Source organism: Rhineura floridana, chromosome 4, assembly GCF_030035675.1.
Source record: "Rhineura floridana isolate rRhiFlo1 chromosome 4, rRhiFlo1.hap2, whole genome shotgun sequence".
Taxonomy (NCBI): Eukaryota; Metazoa; Chordata; class Lepidosauria; order Squamata; family Rhineuridae; genus Rhineura; species Rhineura floridana.
The window spans coordinates 136,757,302-136,782,114 of record NC_084483.1 but is presented as its reverse complement, the minus strand read 5'-3'; the positions used below and the strand labels follow the sequence as shown (position 1 = coordinate 136,782,114).

General features: G+C 41.2%; 1 protein-coding gene across 2 annotated transcripts in view; it reads left to right on the top strand.

The window, feature by feature from the left end:
- Positions 1-24,813, top strand: part of GNG4 (G protein subunit gamma 4) — a 33,607-nt gene continuing 8,794 nt past the window's right edge. Inside the window, exons 1-3 of one of the 2 annotated variants that reach the window (XM_061626386.1) lie at positions 1-339; positions 5,252-5,283; positions 16,746-16,854. In XM_061626386.1, coding sequence (XP_061482370.1) covers positions 16,756-16,854 — 99 coding nt within the window. In that variant the 5' untranslated portion in view covers positions 1-339; positions 5,252-5,283; positions 16,746-16,755. The remainder of the gene's footprint in view (positions 340-5,251; positions 5,284-16,745; positions 16,855-24,813) is intronic. The other variant, XM_061626388.1, reaches the window with a different exon arrangement.

Here is a 24,813-nt window from a genome sequence, read left to right as displayed (position 1 = left end):
GCTGGAATTCCTTTTCCTCGGGGACGCGCGCCCAAAGCCTGGAAAGAGCTCTATCTGGCTCAATCATAGCGAGAAGGGAGGAGTGGCGTGGCTGCCTTGGCGGTGGGTTGGCCAGCCCGCGGGTCTCAGGCGCCTTCTGGGAGGGAAGAGCATCTAGGGGGCGTGGTGGGCAGGTCGTGCTCTCGGGCCGTGCCGTATTTCTCTTTTTCCTTGCGCCGGTCAGGGCTGAAAAGCCTTCCAGGCATGTGCCGCCTCCGCACGATTCTGGTTGTAGCCGGAGCTTGAGCGTTGCTACTTCGTGGAGGCTCGCTGTTGAAGCTTCCGTCTTTATCTACTGGGGTGAGTGAGCCTTTGCCTGGGGCACGCGGCGTGGGTAAGGAGGGAATGTAACAGAAAAATATCTACGTAAAAGAAAGCAGCACACCACTGGGCTGGTCCTTGGCTAGCAAAACCTTGCGCGAGAGCATGAGTCTTCCCACGGGCGCAAGCTTTGCACCCTGGAGACACCAGGGTGCCTTCACCTCCTTTTCCAAATGAGTTGGTTCGTTGTTTGTAGACCGGGTCTTCTCTCTTAGGGATGAGAGAGCAAATTAAATAGTGGGAGGTGACTGCTACTTGGGTTCTGCGTGTGAGCTAATCGCAGTGTATTTACTCGCACGCATAACAGGGTGGACTTCAAATAAACCCGACTTATCCGCAAATGTGATAACTTGTGAAGGAACTCTTGAGTAATGGGGTAGTAATTCCAGATGAGAGCAACATCCACATCATCTTAAGTGTAATGGCCTCCTGCGACTGAGGAGATTCGCTGGTGTGACAAGAAAAATAGTGGGATGTAAGCGGCTTGATCTTGAAAACACATTCCCTGACATCAGAAATTGGTGAATATGCTATGGTTATTCAGTAATATGCACTCTGTACTTGCTCAGAGAGATACTGTTCCGTTATTCGCATGCTTCTGGTGGAGTGTGTAGATCCCAGGACTGAGTTCTAGACTCGACTCGAATTAAATTCAGTATTTTCCAATTTAGAAGAGATGGAGGAGGGTAAGTAGAGGTTTCTATGCCGCTTACAGAAAGTGTGTCAGTTTTGTATGTTAATGGACCCCATGCAATTTGTTGGCCAAAATTGTCAAAAGCTGAGATGTCTCCAGTACTTCTCACCTTACTTGGTCTGCTAGTAAGAAATTATGTGTTTAGTACTCTGAGGTTCCATAGAGGGAACCTGCAACCCAGCCTCTGTTATCAGAATAGCCTCCCTTGATCACTGGGAAAATCTTGGATTCTAGATGCCAGTGTAATAATGATTAGAGAGGGTTATTATGTAAATTGTTTGGAATAATTTCATCATTTTGAACGTGGAGATGGCAGAAGTTGCATAAGCAGCCAAAAAGGCAATAACCCAATTTTGGCACATATTTCCCAGAATTTTGCAGGTATGCATGAGGTGAGCTATGTGAGAATGCTTATCAAGATTACCTCCTACTGACAGTAGATATCTTTTGCTCCACTTGCATCTGAAATTCTTGTTCAAATAAATATGAATACTTGTAAGGTAGGCAGTCTTTTAGTTTCCTTTTTCTGTAGCTGCTGGAGTGCAAGTGGAAGCTTACACTGCAGAAGGTTGCACCATGTCCTGAGTGAGATGAGAAAGGCACAACTAGCACAGCACAAACACAATCACGGTGAGCAGGAAAGACAAAAGATGAATAAGAGAGGACGTAATAGTGATCTATAAAATTATGCATGGTGTGGAGAAAGTGGATAGAGAGAAGGTTTTTCTCTCTCATAACTGAGGGAAGCTGAGTAGTGAGAAATTCAGGGCATGCAAAAGGAAGTTCTTCACACAATACATAGTTAAGCTATGGCATTTGCTACCACTTTCATGGCTTTAAAGGGGGATTAGACAGATTCATGGAAAATAAGGCTATCAGTGGCTATTAGTCATGATGGCTATTTACTGTCTCCAGTATCTGAGGCAGTTGCTGGGGGTTGTATTCTCTTAAATCCTGCTCAGAGTAGAACCATTGAAATTAATGAACCTAAGTTAATCATGTCTATTAACTTCAATGGGTTTACTCTGAGTAGGACTAGCACTGAATACTATCCTGGGAAACAATAGCAGGAGAGGATTGTTGCACTCCTATCCTGCTTGTGGGCTTTCCAGGGACATCTGGTTGCCCAATGAGGAAACAGGATGGTGGATTCGATAACCCTTTGGTCTGATCCAATTGGGTTCTTGAGTTATGACAAACTTGTCAAAAAGAGAAACTGGGATTTGTAATGCTTGTTCTGCTTAGTGCTTTTATCTCATTACTGTAAAATTAAATCTGTGTGAACTTCCTATTTTGAATGCATTCATTAAAAGAAGAAAAAACAAACTCAACATGTAAGGCAATTAGTCCAATTTTTTGTTTTTGTTATATGCCTGCAAGTCATGATTTATGGCATAAAAATTAGCAGGAAATATCATGTCTCATAAAAACTATGGAATGCTTTAAAAGCAGTGGGGGTGCCACAGCATCTGATTGTCCTGATGCGCAACCTATACTCTGCACAAGAGGCTACTGTAAGGACAGAATATGGAGAAACCGATTGGTTCCCCATCGGAAAGGGTGAGAGACAGGGGTGTATTTTATCACCCTATTTATTTAATCTATATGCAGAACATATCATACGGAAAGCAGTATTGGAACAAGATGAAAGAGGTGTGAAAATTGGAGGGAGAAATATCAATAATTTAAGATATGCAGACAATACCATACTACTAGCAGAAACCAGTAATGATTTGAAATTAATGCTGATGAAAGTTAAAGAGGAAAGCATAAAAGCAGGACTACAGCTGAACGTCAAAAAGACTAAAGTAAAGACAACAGAAGATTTATGTAACTTTAAAGCTGACAGTGAGGACATTGAACTTGTCAAGGATTATCAATACCTCGGCACAGTTATTAACCAAAATGGAGACAATAGTCAAGAAATCAGAAGAAGTCTAGGACTGGGTAGGGCAGCTGTGAGAGAACTAGAAAAGGTCCTCAAATGCAATGATGTATCACTGAACACTGAAGTCAGGATCATTCAGACCATGGTATTTCCGATCTCTATGTATGGATGTGAAAGTTGGACAGTGAAAAAAGCAGATAAGAGAAAAATCAACTCATTTGAAATGTGGTGTTGGAAGAGAGCTTTGCAGATACCATGGACTACGAAAAAGACAAATAATTGGGTGTTACAATAAATTAAACCAGAACTGTCACTAGAAGCTTTATCATACTTTGGACACATAATGAGAAGACATGATTCATTAGAAAAGATAATAATGCTGGGAAAAACAGAAGGGAGTAGAAAAAGAGGAAGGCCAAACGAGAGATGGATTGATTCCGTAAAGGAAGCCACAGACCTGAACTTACAAGATCTGATCAGGGTGGTTCATGACAGATGCTCTTGGAGGTCACTGATTCATAGGGTCGCCATAAGTCGTGGTTGACTTGGAGGCACACAACAACAAAATCCACTATGCAGCAAAAAGGGACTGAGCTCCACCTGCACTCAATGGGTGTCCAATTCTCCACGTTCAGGATCTTTTTGGTGGCCAAGGAGCAGGCCCTGATTTATTGCTGAAGAGATCTAAGGGAGGGGGGATTTGTTGATAATTCCCTTTCTCTTGCAATTATTTCTGTGCTCTAGTAAGTGACTATGCAGATAGAGACCTTCTCCTATTATACTGTCACACACACTTTTCATAGCCCGAATCTTGATGTACCCTGACTTTGGAAATAGATGTATGTGTTCATATTGGCTTCTTTTCTCCAAAACAAGAAAAGCTGTCACTGAACTACAAGGCAATGATTGTGTAATAAGGCCTTCTTTCTGCTGTCAGTTCCTCAATTTTCTGATTTAATAGACTTCCCCCAAAATCAATACTTTCATTTTCCATAAAGGAAAAAAAAATCTTTTCCTGAGGGGCTATTCAGTGTTTCCTGCAGTGTCCCATGTATGGTTCTCTGTTTCCCAAGTAGAAGTGCATGTGCAATAGTAAAATCTGAAGTGTAGTTGTCTTTTATGACAACCCCCATAGCCAAACACTTTCTCAAGCTATTGAACAAAAATAACCTTTTGATCAATGCAAACATTATGGCTTCAATCCCAAGGCCAGATTTTTTTCTTCACCCACCCCCCAGTTCTTGCCCAATGAAAAGTTTTGGTAGACTCACTTTACATTTTGAGTGGTGATAGTAAAGGGACTTTGGAATTTTTGCAAAATAAAAGTGGCAGTTTATCTCTTAGCCATGCATGCTAATGTAAGCTACCTCTTCCTCTGCCTAGCTTATTTGGTGGATTTCACTCTGAAAAAAAGAGCTTATTTATTTGGCATACAGAGAATTGACAAACAGTGCTCCAGGAGATGACAACATTGTTTCTGCTGTGAAATTAATGGTGGAGACTTTGGGGCCCCTTAAAAGTATTAAAGCAAATCAGATATAAAATTTCACGTAAGTCTATACATGAAGCTGCAATGGAAGTATGGATAAATATATCATGATACACTCATTTTGGCCAATTTTCGTTACAACTGGAGAGGAGGATATCACTATATCCACAGAACACTGTAAAGACATGAATACGAGTCATAAAGAAAAAGAAACAAGCACGCTAACTCTATTTCCCTTCTGGAACACAAACAAAAGAACAAAACAGGAGTTGCTCTTGCCCCACTTCCAACACCCCTTCTCAACGAGTGTTTGGTTCAGCCCATGAGGTTCATCTTGTCTCGCAGTTTGCAATGTCTGACTTTGCCCAACGCCTTCGTGAGAGTGTCTGCAGTCATGTCTTCTGTTGGACAATACTCCATCTTGAGTAGTCCGCTGTGGTAGGTAGGTGCTTCACGTCTATGTGCTTGGTGTGTGAATTCACCCCTTCTGACTCCAAGAGTCTGTTGCATCCTTGATTGCTTCCCAGTCCCTTTTGGTTGTCAAGCTGGTTTTTCAGCACAGGTATCCCACTGCTACCACCACATCTGGCTTGGTAACAGTACTGATATACAGACGTTTACTGATGTCTTGTATCTCTCAGCATTTCCTTTAGCGTTTGGCTTTTTCTTGAATTTCCTATTGAACCCTGCAGCTTCCCTTTCTTGAGGAAGCTTGGTCAGTGTCCAAGTTTTATTTTGGTGTAGAGCTTCCAGCTCTTCCTTGGCTGCCTGCCTCCACCTCTCAGCTTCAACTTTGGGTAAGGCTTTGATCTTTTTCCAGGTCGCTGGCTCTGGAAGTTCATCTCTCACGAGGTAAGCAAGTCTTTCTGGTGGTACACCTCTGTTGGTGCGTTCAGAGCATCTGGGTGCTGGTGCTTCAGCTGTTCCTTCTGGCTCTGATGCCTGTTCTGGCTCAGTTGTCTCTTGTGGCTCAGACTCCTCGCCTTCCTCTGCAGGTATATCATTGTTATACCTTCTGTGGTGAAAGAATAACAGTTTCTTCCTTTTCACTGTCATCTGTTTGGTGTGGCTCCCCTTCTGGTTGATGTGCGCACTTTCCTTCATCAAAGTGGACAGCTCTGCATACTTCAACTTTGCCAGTTTTGGGATCTATTACTCTGTATCCCTTCTGCACTGAAGAATATCCAATGAATATTACTTCCCTGGCAGTGTTGTCAAGTTGTTTTGTTGGTTGCAGATGCAGGAAGTCAGTTCTGCAGGTAGGTGGCAGTAACCGCAGCTTCTCCCTAGTAGTAATTTGGTAACTGTGCATCTTCCAACAAGGAACGAGTCATTTGTCCAAGAGTCCTGTTCATTCTTTCCGTGACCCCATTCTGTTCTGGGTTGTACGCAACTGTGGTCTGGTGCTCTATGCCTTCCTCACGGAGAAAGTCTTGCATAGCCCTGAACATATATTCTCCTGCATTGTCAGGTCTTATGATCTGTGGCTTTCTGCCAAATTTGTTGGACACAATCCTGACATAGTCCTTCAATTTTTGAAGTATTTGACTTTTCTCTTTTAGCAGGTACAATGTAGTATACCTGGAGTAGTCATCTATAAAAGTCAGCATGTATAAATTTCCACCCTGGGGTGGCACTTTCATTGGCCTACAAAGATCAGTGTGAATTAAATCTAGAGGCATTTTGGTTTTCCTCTCACTTTTCTTAGCAAATTTTGGTTTCACACTCTTGGTCTTAATACAGCACTCGCATGTCTGTGTACATTTGCACTGCCCCATTTTAATGCCTCTTGCCAAATTTTCTTTTTTTAGAGCAGTAACTCTGGCTAAGCTGACATGTCTTATTCTTCTTATGCCAGATATGCAAACATTCAGAATTACTGGTTTCCTTGACCACATTTGCATGCATAAGAACATAAGAACATAAGAAGAGCCTGCTGGATCAGGCCAGTGGCCCATCTAGTCCAGCATCCTGTTCTCATAGTGGCCAACCAGGTGCCTGGGGGAAGCCCGCAAGCAGGACCCGAGTGCAAGAACACTCTCCCCTCCTGAGGCTTCCGGCAACTGGTTTTCAGAAGCATGCTGCCTCTGACTAGGGTGGCAGAGCACAGCCATCATGGCTAGTAGCCATTGATAGCCCTGTCCTCCATGAATTTGTCTAATCTTCTTTTAAAGCCATCCAAGCTGGTGGCCATTACTGCATCTTGTGGGAGCAAATTCCATAGTTTAACTATGCGCTAAGTAAAGAAGTACTTCCTTTTGTCTGTCCTGAATCTTCCAACATTCAGCTTCTTTGAATGTCCACGAGTTCTAGTATTATGAGAGAGGGAGAAGAACTTTTCTCTATCCACTTTCTCAATGCCATGCATAATTCTATACACTTCTATCATGTCTCCTCTGACCCGCCTTTTCTCTAAACTAAAAAGCCCCAAATGCTGCAACCTTTCCTCGTAAGGGAGTCGCTCCATCCCCTTGATCATGCTGGTTGCCCTCTTCTGAACCTTTTCCAACTCTATAATATCCTTTTTGAGATGAGGCGACCAGAACTGTACACAGTATTCCAAATGCGGCCGCACCATAGATTTATACAACGGCATTACGATATCGGCTGTTTTATTTTCAATACCTTTCCTAATTATTGCTAGCATGGAATTTGCCTTTTTCACAGCTGCCGCACACTGGGTCGACATTTTCATCGTGCTGTCCACTACAACCCCGAGGTCTCTCTCCTGGTCGGTCACCGCCAGTTCAGACCCCATGAGCGTATATGTGAAATTCAGATTTTTTGCTCCAATATGCATAATTTTACACTTGTTTATATTGAATTGCATTTGCCATTTTTCCGCCCATTCACTCAGTTTGGAGAGGTCTTTTTGGAGCTCTTCGCAATCCCTTTTTGTTTTAACAACCCTGAACAATTTAGTGTCGTCAGCAAACTTGGCCACTTCACTGCTCACTCCTAATTCTAGGTCATTAATGAACAAGTTGAAAAGTACAGGTCCCAATACCAATCCTTAGCTTCAAGGTATTCTAAATGTAAAAGTCCATCTTTCAATTTTGCAGTGCAACATATTTCTCCTTCATCTAGAATGTGGCAAAATTCTCCACTCATATAAAGTTCACCTCCCAATTCCATTATCTTAGTAGCACTTATTAAGTTGTCTTTAAAATCTGGAACATATATGCAGTTTTTAAGTTCAAACTGTCTTTGGCCATCTGGTGTTTTGCACAGCAATTGGACTGAGCCTATTCCTTGACAAAGGAACATTTGTCCAGATGCTGTTAATGTTTTTGCTTGTGACTTTTAAAACTTTTAAACAGGTTTTTATCAATTACAAGATGTGAGGTGGATCCTGAATAAATTAAAAATCTGTTTTTGCAATAATCTTTCCTCTCATCAGACACATGGTAACTAGAAGCCTTTGTTTTTGCCTTTTCAGTCTGCCTTTGTTTAAAGACAGGCCTTGCTGCCGTCTGATTTGGAGTTTTTCATATGAAACCCCTGTTGCTGTGTTTGTCTATGCCCGTCTGTGGATTTGGGCGATGACTCATGTTGCTACCCTTTGTTTGTTTGTTCCTGCCCATAGTAAGGTTTGCTTGTTCTGACAGAATTTCTTGTCTCTCCTTAAAATCTTGGTCTTTTAAATATGATATAATCTGACTCATGTTTTGGTCAGAATTTTCTAGCACACAGCAAATTAATTTATGACGCTGATGAAGAGAGCTCAAGAGTAGTGCCTTTTTCATTTCAACATCAGCTAGAACTTTCCCACATCTCTGAAGCTCAGCGAGCAGCCTTGTAAAATTCTCTATGTGTGTATGCAGGCTGTCTGCTTCCTTCTCTTTCAGGGTAAACAATTCCTTGTAAAGGTACATTACGTGGTTGTTAGATTTCCTATCATATATTTCTTGTAGCTTCTGCCACATCTCTTTTACATTGTTACATCCTATGCAAACATTTAGTGCCTCATCTCATCTCTGCAGAAATAAGCAGACACTTCACTTTTGCATGCTTACGTCTCCAGGATGCCGTAGCAGTTTCATCCTCTGCGGAGGGCTCAGGATCAGTCAGTATTCCGTTTAAATCTTCCCCTTCAAGGAGCGCAGTGAACCGAAGATTCCACACTGCATAGTTTTCCTTTTCAAGCCTCAATATTTTGATATTTCAGCCATCCTTTCCTATCTTTTGTTCTGCTTTTCTTTCTAACTTAAAGTTTCCTTTGTAAATAACACGCAGCACTTAGCCTTTTATAGCTTTTAGGCACAACTTGCAATTCAACTTAGTTTGCTGGGCCCGTAACCCTTGTTGTGTTGTAAATTTGTTAAGCAGAGAATAACAGTGGTCTGAGCTGCGTGTGTGCCAGTGTGTCTGTATACCTAAGTAGCAGGCTTTTACCCTGCATTTAGATCACTGAGATTAAGATTTAGTAAAATAAGAAAAGCTACTTTATTTATAGAAATCCATAGTAGATAGAAAGGCATACCTAGTTCTAACTAACTAACTAAGTTGGAGGCTCAACGCCCAGGCGTGGGAATTGCCGTCATGGCTAGGAGAGAGAGAGAGCAGAGACGAAGGTGTCTCCTCTCTCTCTGATAGTCGGAGAAGAGAAGAGAGGAAAGGGCGGAAGGAGGAGGGGCAGATAAGCTTCCCTTAAGATGTATCAGTCTAACAACGGAAGGAAGTCAGAGCATCACAGGTAAAGGTAATCAAGCCTATCATCTGGAGGACCCTAACTCTATCTCCCTTCCGAAACATAAACAAAAGAACAAAACAGGAGTTGCTCTTGCCCCACTTCCAACAACCTCCTTATGTGATGCTCTTACATAAACAGAAACAGGCAAAAAAGCACCAACCCTAAATAAGCATATGGTATGTTATGATTGTTATGTGCCTTCAGATGAATTACGACTTATGGTGACCCTATGAGTGACCTCCAATAGCATCTGTCATGAACCACTCTGTTCAGATCTTGTAAGTTTAGGTCTGTGGCTTCCTTTATGGAATCAATCCATCTCTTTTGGCCTTCCTGTTTTTCTACTCCCTTCTGTTTTTCCCAGCATTATTGTCTTTTCTAGTGAGTCATGTCTTCTCATTATGTGTACAGAGTACGATAACCTCAGCTTCATCATTTTAGCTTCTAGTGATAGTTCTAGTTTAATTTGTTCTAACACCCAATTATTTGTCTTTTTCAGTCAATGGTATGCGTAAAGCTCTCCTCCAACACCACATTTCAAAGGAGTTGATTTTTGTCTTATCCGCTTTTTTCACTGTCCAACTTTCACATCCGTACATAGAGATCGGAAATAGCATGGTATGAATGATCCTGACTTTAGTGTTCAGTGATGCATCTTAGCATTTGAGGACCTTTTCTCGTTCTCTCATAGCTGCCCTTCCCAGTCCTAGCCTTCTGATTTCTTGACTATTGTCTCCATATTGGTTAATGACTGTGCAGAAGTATTGATAATCCTTGACAAGTTCAATGTCCTCATTGTCAACTGTAAAGTTACATAAATCTTCTGTTGCCGTTACTTTAGTCTTCTTGACGTTCAGCTGTAGTCTGCTTTTGTGTTTTCCTCTTTAACATTCATTAGCATTCATTTCAAATCATTACTGGTTTCTGCTAGTCGTATGGTATCGTCTGCATATCTTAAATTACTAATATTTCTCCTCCAATTTTCACATCTCCTTCGACTTGGTCCAATCCCGCTTTCTGTATATGTTCTGCATATAGATCAAACAAATAGGGTGATAAAATACACCCATGTCTCACACCCTTTCCGATTGGGAATCAATCGGTTTCTCCATATTCTGTCCTTACAGTAGCCTCTTGTGCAGAGTATAGGTTGCGCATCAGGACAATCAGATGCTGTGGCACCCCCATTGCTTTTAAAGCATTCCATAGTTTTTCATGATCTACACAATCAAAGGCTTTGCTGTAATCTGTAAAGCACAGGGTGATTTTCTTCTGAAATTCCTTGGTCTGTTCCATTATCCAGCATATGTTTGTGATATGATCGCTGGTGCCTCTTCCCTTTCTAAAGCCAGCTTGAACGTCTGGCATTTCTCGCTCCATATATGGTAAGAGCCTTTGTTGTAAAATCATGAGCATTGCTTTACTTGCATGGGACATTAAGGCAATAGTTTGATAATTACTGCATTCCCTGGGATCGCCTTTCTTTGGAATTAGAATGTATATTGAATGCTTCCAGTCTGTGGGCCATTGTTTAGTTTTCCATATTTCTTGGCAGATTTTAGTCAAAATTTGGACAGATTCAGTCTCAGTAGCTTGTAGCAACTCGATTGGTATGAAATCTGTTCCTGGTGATTTGTTTCTTCCAAGCATTTTAAGAGCAGCTTTCACCTCACATCTAAAATTTCTGGTTCTTCATCATACGGTTCTTCCATGAATGAATTTGTCATCCTTGCATCATTACAGAGTTCTTCAGTGTATTGCTTCCGTCTTCCTTTTATTTCATCTCGGTCAGTCAGTGTGTTCCCCTGTTGATTTTTCAACATCCCTACTCTTCGTTTAAATTTCCCTTTCATTTCTCTAATCTTTTGGAATAGGGCTCTTGTTCTTCCTTTTTTGTTGTCCTCTTCTACAGTAGGGCCCCACTCATACGGTAGGTTATGTTCTCGGCCCCCGCCGAAAAGCAAAAAATGCTGGAAAGTGGGGCCCTACTGTATTCCAACCACCGCGCTCCAGCTGACAGTGATCAGCCGGAGCACGTGAGCTCCCTGCACCCCAGCTGGAGTGCGTGATCAGCTGGAGCGCAGGGAGTTCCAGCCGCCATGCTCCAGCTGACAGCAATCAGCTGATCAGCTATAGCGCATGATCAGGTGGAGTGCGGGGAGCTTGCACGCTCCAGCTGATCACTGTCAGCTGGAACGCTGTCGTATTAGCGGAACGCTGAAAAGCAGGGCACCGAAAGGCAGGGCCCTACTGTATTTCTATACAGTAACTATTGGAATAGTTCTCTTTGTCCCTACGTACTAGTCGCTGTATTGTTTCATTTAGGGTTCTAACCGTGTTTCTGTCTCCTGCTTTTGCTTTCCTTCTCTCTTTAACCGTTTTAAGAGTTTCTTCAGTCATCCATTGAGGTTTTTCTCTCCTTTTAACTAGAGGTATTGTCTTTTTGCATTCTTCAAGGATAATGTCTCTGACTTCATTCCATAGTTCTTCTGGTTCTCTGTCAACTAAGTTTAAAGCCTCAAATCTGTTCCTTATTTGATCTTTATATTCTTCTTGGATGTTATTTATATTGTATTTTGGCATTATTATTGCTTTGTTCTTCTTCTTTAGCTTTACTCTGATTTTTGATATTACCAGTTCATGATCTATACCAGAGTCTGCTCCTGGTCTTGTTTTTGCAGAAAGTATGGAGCTTTTCCATCTTCTGCTACCAATTATATAATCAGTTTGATTCCTGTATTGACCATTTGGTGATGTCCACGTGTATAGTCTTTTCGGTTGCTCAAAAAATGTGTTCGCAAGAAACAAATTATTGGCTTCACAGAATTCACTAAATGTTTCTCCTGCTTCATTTCTGTCTCCTAAGCCTCATTTCCCCACAATTCCTAGTTCTTCTCTGTTCCCTACTTTTGCATTCCAGTCCCCCATGATTATCAACACGTCTTGTTTTGGTGTGTGATCAATTTCTTCCTGTATTTCTGCATAAAATCTCTCCAATTCCTCTTCTTCTGCGTTTGCTGTGGAAGTGTAGACTTGAATGATAGTTATGTTAATAGGTTTCCTGTTTAATCTCATTGATATAACACGCTCAGACCTTGCGTTATTGCTCCTAATTGCTTTTGCTACCTCACTTCTCACTATTAAAGCAACCCCATTTCTTCTTAATTTCTCATTTCCTGCAAAAAAATATTTTGTAGCCTAATTGAAAATGTCCCATTCCTGTCCATTTTAATTCACTCACACCAAGTATTGTAAAGTTGATACATTCCATTTCTTGCTTTGTAACTTTCCCTGATTCATGCTTCTCACATCCCATGTTCCTATTGATGATAACCAGTTCACTGATAAATAATGTTATAGTATTAAATCATTTTAAAGCCAATTCTCTACCTATTTAATGAAATGAACTTTTTCAAGTCTTCTTGGAAACAAAGTTCACAATCTAATCAGTGCTAATCCTATTAGGTGTTCTTGTGACATAGAAGAGCACAGATAGTATATGAAAATAACCTCTTACTAGATGCAACACTTACGGGAACAGTCAGAGTAATGTGTGAAGGGCTACACATAAAGTGGGCTAAATGTGTTTTTGTTATCATTTATCATCATCATTATTAATTTATTAGTCAGTTTCCTTCATAAAAAATGAACCCAAAGCCACATACAATAAAAAAAAACAACCCAAAATTAACACAAATAAAAAGTTAAAAAACACAGTATGTGGATAAGATGGTGGAAGAACCCACCCCTGAAAAGAGGATACAATGTCAAAAGCCCTCCAAAAACCCTCCAGAAATTAAGAGCTGAATGCCTGGGAGTAGAATGTTTTTGAATTGCACCTAAAGATAGAGAATGATGGCGCTAGGTGTGTCTCTATGGGGAGAGCATTCCTTAAGTGAGGGGCCACCACTGAGAAGGCCTGTTCTCATGTTGCCATCCTCCACATCTCCCTTGGAGGAGCCACACAAAGAAGGGCTGCAGATGCTGAACGCAGGATCTGGTTTGGTTCATGTGGGGAGTCCTTGAGGTATTGGGGTCCTGAGCTGCATAAGGCATTATAGGTCAAAGCCAGCACTTTGAATTCAGCCCGGAAACTAATTGGTAGCCAGTGAGTTGTGCCAGAATTGGTGTTGTGCTCAAAATATCTTTCCACTGTGAGCAATCTGGCTGCTGAACTCAGCACCAGCTGCAGTTTCCAAACTGTCTTCAAAAGCAGCCCCACTTACAATTTATGGCAGTAATCTAACCTAGAAATTACCAGAGTGTAGACAACAGAAGTCAGACTATCCCTGTTCAGATAGGATTGTAACTGGGCCACCAGCCGAAGGTGATGGAAGGTACTCCTTATTACTGAGGCCACTTGAGACTCAAGCAACATTAATGGATCCAGAAGTACCCCGAGCTATGCACCTGCTTCTTCAGAGGGACTGTAACCCCATCAAGAGCAGGCCATATCCCCTCTATCTGGTCTAGGGAACCACCCACTAACAGCACCTTGGTCCTTTCTGGATTCAGCTTCAGTTTATTGGCTGTCATCCGGTCCATTACTGAGGCAATACATAGGTCTAGCACATCCACTGCTACACCTGGAAATGTAAAGGAGAGAGAGTGGTGTTTCATCAGCATATTGCTGACAATGTACTCCACATTTCTGGTTAATCCTGTCAGCGGTTTCATGTAGATGTTAAATAGCATAAAATCAAACCCTGAGGAACCCCACACTGAAGGCCGCCCGGAGCTGAACAATGCTCCTCAAGCACCACCTTCTCAATGCGACTCTCCGAATAGGACTGGAACCACTGCAGATATTATGAATACTATAATTATGAATAAATTGTATGGCTGCCAAAGCTGTGCATTTTTCTTGAGATTGATTATATAACCTTAAAAACCTCTCGATCTCAGTTAGCAATTCTGCTGAATCAATGTCTCAAGGTGCAAAGATGCATCTTTTTATTTATTTTAATTTTAATTTTACATTTATGAAAGAGGAAAAACAAAAGGGAGAGAAACAACAACCATCAGCTCACATTAGCAATCCAGTAAGCATTGGTACATTCATCTTAGTTTACACAGACACATACCTCTCCTACAGAGAATACACCTCTGGAGAATGAGGACTCTTGGTAGTGGGAGATTGAGTGGTTGGTTTTTTATAGGCATGGTGAAGAAAAACTGTGGGAAGACAGTAGACATCGCACACTGTAAGTAGGGTTTTAGATAGTCTGAGGGAAGAGGGAGCAATTTTAAGATGTATGGGCACCTAATATTGGAAGATGTAGTCTTGGAAGAAAAAATTAGGTTGGTAAGTAGGATGTTGAAACTCAGAACTTCCGGAGCAGCGTTTTCAGAAATGCTGCCTCTCCCATGCTCAGCATGCAGAGCTGAAAAGTCTTAATGCATGGATGACATAGTGGTGTTAGAGAAAGAGTTTAAGGGATTGAGGCCCTTCTCTGGGTTACTTCTTTGATGGAGGTTTGGAGGATGATAAAAGCCCTTCCGATTGTAGCTCCTCATTTGTGAAACACTTTCCCCAGTGAGATCCACCTGGCACATTTGCAGACATCTTTTTGGTGCCAGGTAAAAACTTTTCCCCATGCTGTTGATGGATTATGATGATGGTTTGTTAGTGTGCTGCTAAAGCTTCTGCTGCTGTCACGGAGGGGAGGTTGTTTTGTGTATTTTTAATGAATTGCATGTATCTTTGTATTATTATTATTATTATTATTATTATTATTATTATTATTATTGTTATTATTGTTGTTATTGTTGTTATTATTAATTTGTATCCCCCCCTTCCTCCCAGCAGGAGCCCAGGGCGGCAAACAAGGCACTAAAAACACTTTAAAACATCATAAAAACAAATCTTAAAATACATTAAGACAAAACAGTGTTAAATTTTTTAAAACTTTATTAAAAAAACATATTAAGCAATTCTGACACAGACACAGACTGGGATAGCTCTCAACTTAAAAGGCTTGTTGAAAAAGAAAAGTCTTCAAAAGGCACCGAAAAGATAGCAGAGATGGCGCCTGCCTAATATTCAAAGGGAGGGAATTCCACAGGGTAGGTGCTGCCACACTAAATTTCCTATATTGTACAGAACGAACCTCCTGATAAGATGGTATCTGCAGGAGGCCCTCACCTGCAGAGCGCAGTGATCGACTGGGTATGTAAGGGATAAGATGGTCTTTCAGGTATCCTGGTCCTGAGCGGTGTAGGGCTTTGTACACCAAAACTAGAACCTTGAACATGTCAATTGTATAATGCATTTTCAATTAAGTTTTTGTTTTTAAATATACTGTAAATTGCTTGGAGATGTTTGTGTAATAAGTAACTAAGAAGTCAAATAAATAACTAAATAGTAGTCAGGCAGTGAGGAATGTTTTGGGACAAGCTGAGCCTGTGCAAAACAAACAGGCTGCACTTGAACCACAGTGGTGGAACCAGACTGCGGACACTTAAATTAAAAAGAGCATAGAAGCTGTTAAACTGTTTTTGTGGTGGTAGTGGTAAGATAGAGACAAGTGAGAGTCAAATGTGGTGGTGGGTGGGTTTTGGAAGCTACATGCCAGTAGGTGTGGCTGATAGTGGATTTAGACAGGGCCAAGCAGGGGGACTGTATGTAAAATTCTGCTTAGCACATAACGTGAATCCATGAGTTGTTTGGCCAAAATTGGTTTTGTTTACCAGCTGTTTTTTTCTCATGCCATTGTAATTTGGTGAGCACATGGGGTGGGGTGGTCAAACCAACCATAGTTATGGATGGAACAAAGTAATATTTGGAGACCTTGATGGTCTTTAGATTATCAGTTTGCTGCACAAAGAGCTCTCAGGTACGGCTGTGGAGTCGGTACGCCAGACCTTCGACTCCGACTCCTCTATTTTTCTACTGTCCGACTCTGACTCCACCCAAAATTGCTACCAACTCCACAGCCTTGGAAAGGGCTGTAAATGTCTTTTTAAATTGGAAGCTCTCATAGGAGCATTTTTATCGCTGCCTGAATATGTGCTGATCTTGGCATTACAGCATTTGTCTTCATCTGGGTCCTGTGTCATACACTGACACACAAAATGTTTTCCATCTTGAGTTATGGTGAAATGCTCAACTACAGCTGACTTCATGGGAAGCTTCTTTGACATTTTGAATTTATATTTTAAAAAATTTGTCAATCAAAATTTATTTTGAAGTCGGAGTCGGTACATTTCTACGGACTCCAAATCTGACTCCACCCAAAATTGCTTCCGACTCCACGACTCCGACTCCATAGCCCTGCAGGTAAGGGTGGTGCCTAAGAGTAGTGTGCTGTCCTTGGGCTGCACACTGGGGGATCCCAGAGGTACGGGCTGCCATGATCACTGGTGACAGTCATACCAGTGGGGGTAGTGTTGCTACTGTGTGTTGCTACCAAGGCAAACTAGATGTTGGATATACTGAACATTTCTGAGGGAAGAGAGATTGTGGAAGTAAAACTGTGTCACTTTTCATGCCATGTTGCCAAGGACTGATGTGGGAAATGGTCAAAGAATGAAAATGTGGCTGGAAAGGAATATATGCTTATATTTATTTACCTTTGGAATTAGAACATTTCCCACTATGCTCTAACTTTCACTGTTCTAGGAAAAACAGGATGAAGGAGGTAATGTCTAATAACAGCACAACAAGTATATCTCAAGCAAGAAAAGCAGTGGAGCAGCTGAAAATGGAGGCATATCTGGACAGGATAAAGGTAAATTTAAAATCATAACTATGTCTACATTCATTACTTAATAATAAGATAGTATTTATTCTTAGGATGCATAAATGCTTGGCCAGGCTATGCTGAAACAGAACATATTGCCAGCATTTATAGGATGTACCCCTCATGCTTTAAAATCAGTGGGTCATTGATGAAGATCAGATTGCACCAAAATGATTTCTTGACAAGCTTTGTAGCCACCTCTCACTGTAGATAAATATCTCTATATTGATAAAGACCATATCTCCTCTTAACTCAGGAAAATGGTACATTATTTCCATTCCCAAAGGAGTCAGTAGACTTATTAAATGTCAGATTTGATCTGTCCTTTTCAGAGGATAATTTACTTTTGCTACATTGAACAAAATAGTATTTAGAGGCCTTGATGGTCTTTAGATTTTCAGTTTGCTGCACAAAGAGCTTTTAGCTTACAATAATAAATTAAATGATGGCACCAGCTGTATCCACAATTGTCCAATGACATTAAAAATGAAACTCAAACAACTAATCTGCTGTTTTCTCTTTGTCAGAAACTGAATGACTTCAACTACAGTGCAAAAGTAGCTTTCAAAAGCACCTCCATAAGCACACATTTTTGAAAGGGTTAAGACTGTATTAAAGCAGGTTTTGCTTGAAGTTCTGTGCTTATGGTTTTATATTATTGTTACTTATCCCAAACATTTGGCTTTGAATGCACTAAGAATTCAACTCAATTGCCATGTGAAATGGTCATTTTTTACACTGAATGTAGGAGCCTACTATACTATACTTTTCATGTAAGGGTATGTAAATGTTTTTAGATGGTTTTTAATTGGTTTTAATTTGATTTTAAATTGTACTGTGTTAACATTTTAATGGGCTCCTTTGGCAGGAAGGACAGGATACAACAACAATAATATTCTCACAAAAAAGGCACAAACATGAACATTTTCATACATGCATACACATAAATAGGAGCAAGTCATTCCCTCCTATGCAACACATCCTAGATGTTTAAAACAAAGCTCTGCAAAAGCTGATGCCAGGTAGGCAATGGGGATCAGCAGTGGGCTTCAAGTTGTCACATGTTCAAAGGAGATGAATTTTGGACACAGATGCTGCCCATGTCCCTTGAAAGTACTGCCCCTGACTGACACAACACAAAAAGAGAACCAAAGGACAGGATAGCAAGCAGGTAGGCCTAATAATGAGATGAGATTAAAGGGGTACGCTTATATAATGTGTTGACCAGACATTATTCTCTCCTGACTCAGAGGATGGTATGAAAGCAGGTAATTCTGCTTCTAAAGCTGGGCAGGCCTCCTTTTGTATGGTACTTGGTTAGTAGGGGCCTGAGAACCATATTCAAGCCACTGTGCCATCATCACAGAAAAAGTGAGGTATAAGTATAAAGTGTATTAATAGCCCACAAAATCTACAGGTTTTTTTTTAAAAAAAAGCTTAGATGAGCACTGTTAATGTGAGAGTTTTCTTTTAAAAAAAGGATAGTGAAATGTCAGTGAGTTAGGCATAAGTGCGATATAAATAATTTCTGTAATCCACAGTGTTTGTGGATGTGCAGTGGGATATCAAAACTGTACAGCTGATCTTGCTGCCTTCCAGTCAGGTGACACAGATTTTTAGTACAAATGTCAGATCACACACAGTTACGTACAACAGCTATTGTGTGTGTTTTTCCCCTCTCTTTTTTTAAAAAAAGACAGAGTATAGTTAACTATTTCTAAAATAAGTGTTGTGAGATCAACAATGGCGTTAGTGAGATGTTTGTGGATGTGCTCATTTTAGACACAAAGCAAAAGCAGAGTGGGCGTCATTGCAAGAATAGTAATTATGTCTCTTGTCATGGAAGGTGACTGTAGTAATTGCAGCATTTTCTCTTGTCACTGAATCTTATAATTATAGTGTATCTAACAGGATTATGTTCTAACTTGGGCTGTTTTGGATCACCTCCTTTACTCTGAGATGTAATGGTAAAATTCCACAGTTATTCTAAAGTAAGCTAACTTACTCTTAAATTGCAAATGTTTGATAACTTCAGCCTCTGGGTAATCATTTCATCTTGATGAGGAGGTGGAGTTTGTGGTATATAAAAGAGGGTGGGAGAAGGAGAGTGAGTATCAACCTTTGGTTAATGGAGAGCTATGGAGCTGCAAAGTGTCAAGGATAATTTTGCATGTCCATCTTTAACTCAGAAACATTCTTCACGCTCAACTACCATTACTCAAAGATTAATCCATAAAACAGAATAACTTACTCTTTGATGATTATCCCAAATTTTGGAATAATAATTAAACATCTGGAAGCTGCAGACTTCTCACTGCGGCAAGGTATCGACAACATGCCACCCTGCTGCTGAAAGAATTGCACTGGCTACCTATTAGCTACCTGGCTAAGTTCAAGGTTCTAGTTTTGGTGTACAAAGCCCTATATAGCTTGGGACCAGGATACCTGAAAAACTGTCTTATCCCTTATATATCCAGTCGATCACTGTGTTTTGTAGGTGAGGGCCTCCTGCAGATACCATCTTATCAGGAGGTCTGTTCAGCACAACATAGGAAGCTGACCTTTAGCGTAGTGGCACCTACCCTTTGGAATTCCCCTTAAATATTAGACAGGCACCATCTCTTTGTCTTTTCGGCGCCTACTGAAGACCTTCTTCTTTCAACAAGTCTTTCAAATGGAGACCTTATCCCAGTCTGCAGCTGTGCTGGAATTGCTTTTTAATATGTTTTTAAACCTTTTTCTTTCTTTTTCTTAAAAAGATGTTTTTAAAAATGTTTTGTTTTAATATATTTTGAAGCCTCTTTTGTACAATGTTTTAAAGTGTTTTAGTGCTTTTGTTTGCCGCCCTGGGCTCCTACTGGGAGAAAGGGTGGGATATAAATCTAATAAATAAAATAATAGATAAATAAATACATTTTAGCAGCATAAATAGAAGCTGGTAGACCAAAGAGTTCCTTCTGATTTAAATATTTGAAGGGTAAATTAAGTAAGATTCTTATGTTTGAGACAAGGAAGTACTTTGACATTCTGTCGCAAAAAGTGAAAATCGCTTTGACGGATTTTTTACAACTAGTTTATTTTTGGTCAGTAAGTAGATTTAGATCACAGCTGGCTCACTGCATTTATACTGTTGTGGGGCAGGGAGAGCTGTAAACCAGCATAAGCACCACCACCAAAAGCCATAACAGAATTGGTTCAAGTTGTACTAGTTGTACTGTTCTGTGAAGGAACTGTGTCTCAACTGAAATTTAAGTTGATTTTTTACTTTGCTGTTGTGTGGGATGAACTAGTCTCTCCCCTCCACTTGTCCAGTTGCCTTTACCCCATTTCCTATTGGAAAAGGTGGCTGGCATATCCAGGGAGTTTTTTTGGACTTTGTGTAGTTGTGCCAGAATACCAGAAGTATCGTTGGTGTTTCCATGAGACTAAAATAAAAGGGCAGTGTAAGTGATATTTGAAGAAATTTGGTTGTGCATCTCCTGGGCAACATAGGGAGAAAACCATGTTCACAAAGCCTAGGGTATGGAATATCCTACTGCTCTGTAAATGAAGAGGCTGTTCATTCAGAAACAGATGGACAGATAATAAATATTGCATTTATTTGATTCGTTATAGTGTACGGTGTTGATATCTCAGAGCCACCACCCACTGCAGAGGCACCAGTGTTAATTAATCCCAGAACACAAAGTCTAACTAGCCATTTAAACATCTTACTGGACAAAGATAATCTTATCTATAGTCTTTTTTGTTTTGTTTAATCTTAACCAGTTGAGATTTTAATGGAGCTCTTTTGATTCTCATTTCAACACTATTAAATATCAGATAAAAGATTTAGCAAGACAGAAGATGAACTGAACATGTTCTTTGCATTTAAAAAGTAATCTATACCAGCACACTCTGCGTGAGCATCATTTTCAGGTGTTACCACAATCCAAAAGAGACAAATTAGATCTCCTAAGAATATAAGAAGAGCCCATCTAGTCCAGCATCCTGTTCTCACAGTGGCCAACCAGATGCCCATGGGAAGCCCACAAGCAGGACCTGAGTGCAAGAGCACTCTGCCCTCCTGCAGCTACCAGCAACTGGTTTTCAGAAGCATGCTGCCTCTGACTAGGGTGGCAGAGCACAGCCATCATGGCTAGTAGCCATTGATAGCCCTGTCCTCCATGAATTTGTCTAATCTTCTTTTAAAGCCATCCAAGAGGCTGTCACTGACCTCTTGTGGAGCAAATTTCATAGATTACCTATGTGCTATGTGAAAAAATAGTTTCTTTTGTCTATCCTGAATCTTCCAACATTCAGCTTTATTGAATGTCCATGAGTTCTAGTGTTATGAGAGAGGGAGAAAAACTTTTATCTATTTACCATGCCATGCATAATTTTGTACACTTCTATCATGTTGCCTCTGATTCACCTTTTCTCTAAACTAAAAAGCCCCAATTGCTGCAACCTTTCCTTATAGAGCAGTAGCTCCATTGCTTTGATAATTCTGGTTGCCCTTTTCTGAACCTTTATCCTTTTTGAGGTGAGGCAACCAGAACTGTACACAGTACTGCAAATGCAGCTGCACCATAGATTTATACAATGGCATTATGATATCAGCAGTTTTATTTTCAAAACATTTCCTAATGATCCCCAGCATGGAATTTGCCTTTTTCACAGCTGTCACACACTGGGTTGACATCTTCATTGAGCTTTCCACTGTGACCCCAAGGTCTTGTTCCTGGCCAGTCACCGCCAGTTCAGACCCCATGAGTGTATATGTGAAATTAAGCTTTTTTTGCTCCAATATACATAATTTACACTTGTTTACAGTGAATTGCATTTCCCATTTTACCGCCCATCCACTCTGTTTGGAGAGGTCCTTTTGGAGCTCTTTGCAATCCCTTTTTGTTTTAACAACCCTGAACAAATTATTATCATCAGCAAACCTGGCCACCTCACTGCTCACCCTTAACTCTAGATCGTTTATGAACTAATTAAAAAGCACAGGCCCCAATACTGATCTGGGGGACTCCACTTTCTACCTCCGTCCATTGAGAGAACTATCCATTTATTCCTACACTCTGCTTCCTGCTACTTAATTCCTGATTCACAGGAGGACCTCTCCTCTTATTTTATGACTGCTAAGCTTACTTGGTAGTCTTTTGTGAGGTACCTTTTTGAAAGGTTTTTGAAAGTTTAAGTACATTATATCCACTGGATCACCTCATATGCTTGTTGACACTCTCAGAGAATTCCAATAGGTGAGTGAGACAGGACTTTCCCTTGCAGAAGCCATGCTGGCTCTGCTTCAGCAGGACTTCTTTTATAGAATCATAGAATAGTAGAGTTGGAAGGGGCCTACAAGGCCATCAAGTCCAACCCCCTGCGCAATGCAGGAATCCAAATCAAAGCATTCCACTGTCCAGCTGCCTCTTGAATGCTTGCACTGTCAGAGAGCCCACTACCTCCCTAGGTAATTGGTTCCATTGTCATATTGCTCTAACAGGAATTTTATCCTGATGTTCAGTTGAAATCTGGCTTCCTGCAACTTGAGCCCATTATTCCGTGTCCTGCACTCTGGGACGATTGAGAAGAGATCCCGGCCCTCCTCTGTGTGGCAGCCTTTCATGTACTTCAAGAGTGCTATCATATCTCCCCTCATTCTTCTCTTCTCTAGGCTAAACATGCCCAGTTCTTTCAGTCTCTGCTCATAGGGCTTTGTTTCCAGTCCCCTGAACATCCTGGATGTTAGGCTGACTGGTCTGTAGTTCCTCGGTTCCTCCTTGGTTATATGCTTGGTTAATTTGCCTTTAATAATACTTTATACCAGTTTTCCCGGGGCAGATGTTAAGCTAACCGGCCTGTATGTTCCGGGATCCTCCCTGGATCCCTTTTTAAAGATTGGCGTTACATTGGCCACTTTCCAGTCCTCAGGTATGGAGGTGGATTTGAGGGACAAGTTACAATTTTTTTTAAAAGATCAGCAATTTCACATTTGAGTTCTTTGAGAACTCTCAGGTGGATGCCATCTGGCTGCAGTGATTTGTCAGTTTTTGTTTTGTCTGTTAATCCTAGAACTTTATCTCTTGACACAACTATTTGCCTCAGTTCTTCAGACTCCCTTCCTGCAAATGTTAGTTCAGATTCAGGGATGTGCCCTATATCTTCTACTGTGAAAATAGATAGATACAAAAAAATCATTTAGGTTCTCTGTAATCTCTTTATCCTCCTTTAGCACACCTTTGACTCCCTTGTAACACTAGGCTCCAATTGCCCACTAGACAGTCTCCTGCTTTGAATGTATTTAAAGAATTTTTTGTTGGTATTTATATTCTTATGCTCCTCAAATTCTTTTTAGCATCCCTTAATGTCTTCTTGCATTCTTTTGCCAAAATCTATGTTCTTTTTTATTTTCCTTATTTGGACAGGACTTCCACGTTTTGAAGGAATCTTTCTTGCCTCTAACAGCTTCTTTAACTCTGCTTGTTAACCATTCTGGCATCTGTTTGGCCCAGATCTGCAGTATACACTCCAATTGAGCTTTTGTTACTGTGTTTTTAAACAACTCCCAAACATTTTGGAGTGATTTGACACTCTGGACTTTGTCTTTCAGCTTTCTTTTTATCAATCCCCTCATTTTTGGGAAGATCCCTCTTTTGAAGTCAAATGTAACCATATTGAATTTTCTTGGCAAGTGGCTATTTACATGTACAGTAGGGCCCCACTCATACGGCAGGTTATGTTCCAGGCCCCTGCCGAAAAGTGAAAACCGCTGGAAAGTGGGGCCCTAAGGTATTCCAGCCACTGTGCTCCAGCTGATAGCGATCAGCTCCGGCACGCGAGCTCCCCACGCTACAGCTGATTGCGCACTACAGCTGATCAGCTATAGCGTGGGGAGCTCCAGTCACTGTGCTACAGCTGACAGCAATCAGCTGTAGTGTGGGGAGCTCCAGCTGCCGCACTCCAGCTGACAGTGATCATCTGTAGCGCACGAGCTCCCCGCACTCCCCGCACTCCAGTTGACAGCGATCAGCTGTAGCGTGTGAGCTTCCTGCAATACAGCTGATCAGGTGTAGTGTGTGATCAGCTGTAGCGCGGGGAGCTTGTGCACCCCAGCTGATCGCTGTCAGCTGGAGCGCGGCGGCTGGAGCTCCCCACGCTACAGCTGATCGCCCTGCTGGCACTGCCATATTAGCGGAATGCCAAAAAGCAGGGCCCTACTGTATGTTTAATTTAATAGCACTGTGGTCACTGTTCTGATCGGTTTGACAACACTTACTTCTCGCACCAGAACATAGGTGCTACTTAAGAATAAGTCCAGGGGCACCATTCCTCTGGTCGGTTCCATGACCAACTGTTCTAGGACACAGTCATTTAGGGTATCCTGAAATTTTGCTTCTTTGTCGTGACTGGAACACATATGTAGCTAGTCTTTGTCAGGATAGTTGAAGTCACCCATTACTACATTTCCTAGTTTGGATGCTTCCTCAATTTCATTTCTCATCTCAAAATATTCCTGAGCGTTTTGATCAGGGGGACGATAGAACATCCCCAGTACTAAATTACTTTTGGGGCGCAGTATCACCACCCACAATGACTCTTTGGAGGAGTCTGCCTCTTTGGGGGGTTTCTAGCTTGTTGGATTCAACGCCCTCTTTCACATATAGAGCAACATCACCTCCAATACATCCTTCCCTGTTCTTCTGATATAATTTATATCAAGGGATAACAGTATCTTACTGCTTTTTTCAGTTCACCAGGTTTCCGTTATGCTCACTATATCAGTGCTGTCCTCTAAGACCAAGCGCTTCAGTTCTCCCATTTTGATTCGGAGGCTTCGAGCATTAGCGTATAGATACGTGTATACAGTGTTTCTCTTCAAGTGTCTTTGGCACTTCTGGTTTGGCCTATCGTAATTTTGCCTTTCTGAATTGCTATCCTGTGCCCCTGCACTCACAATGC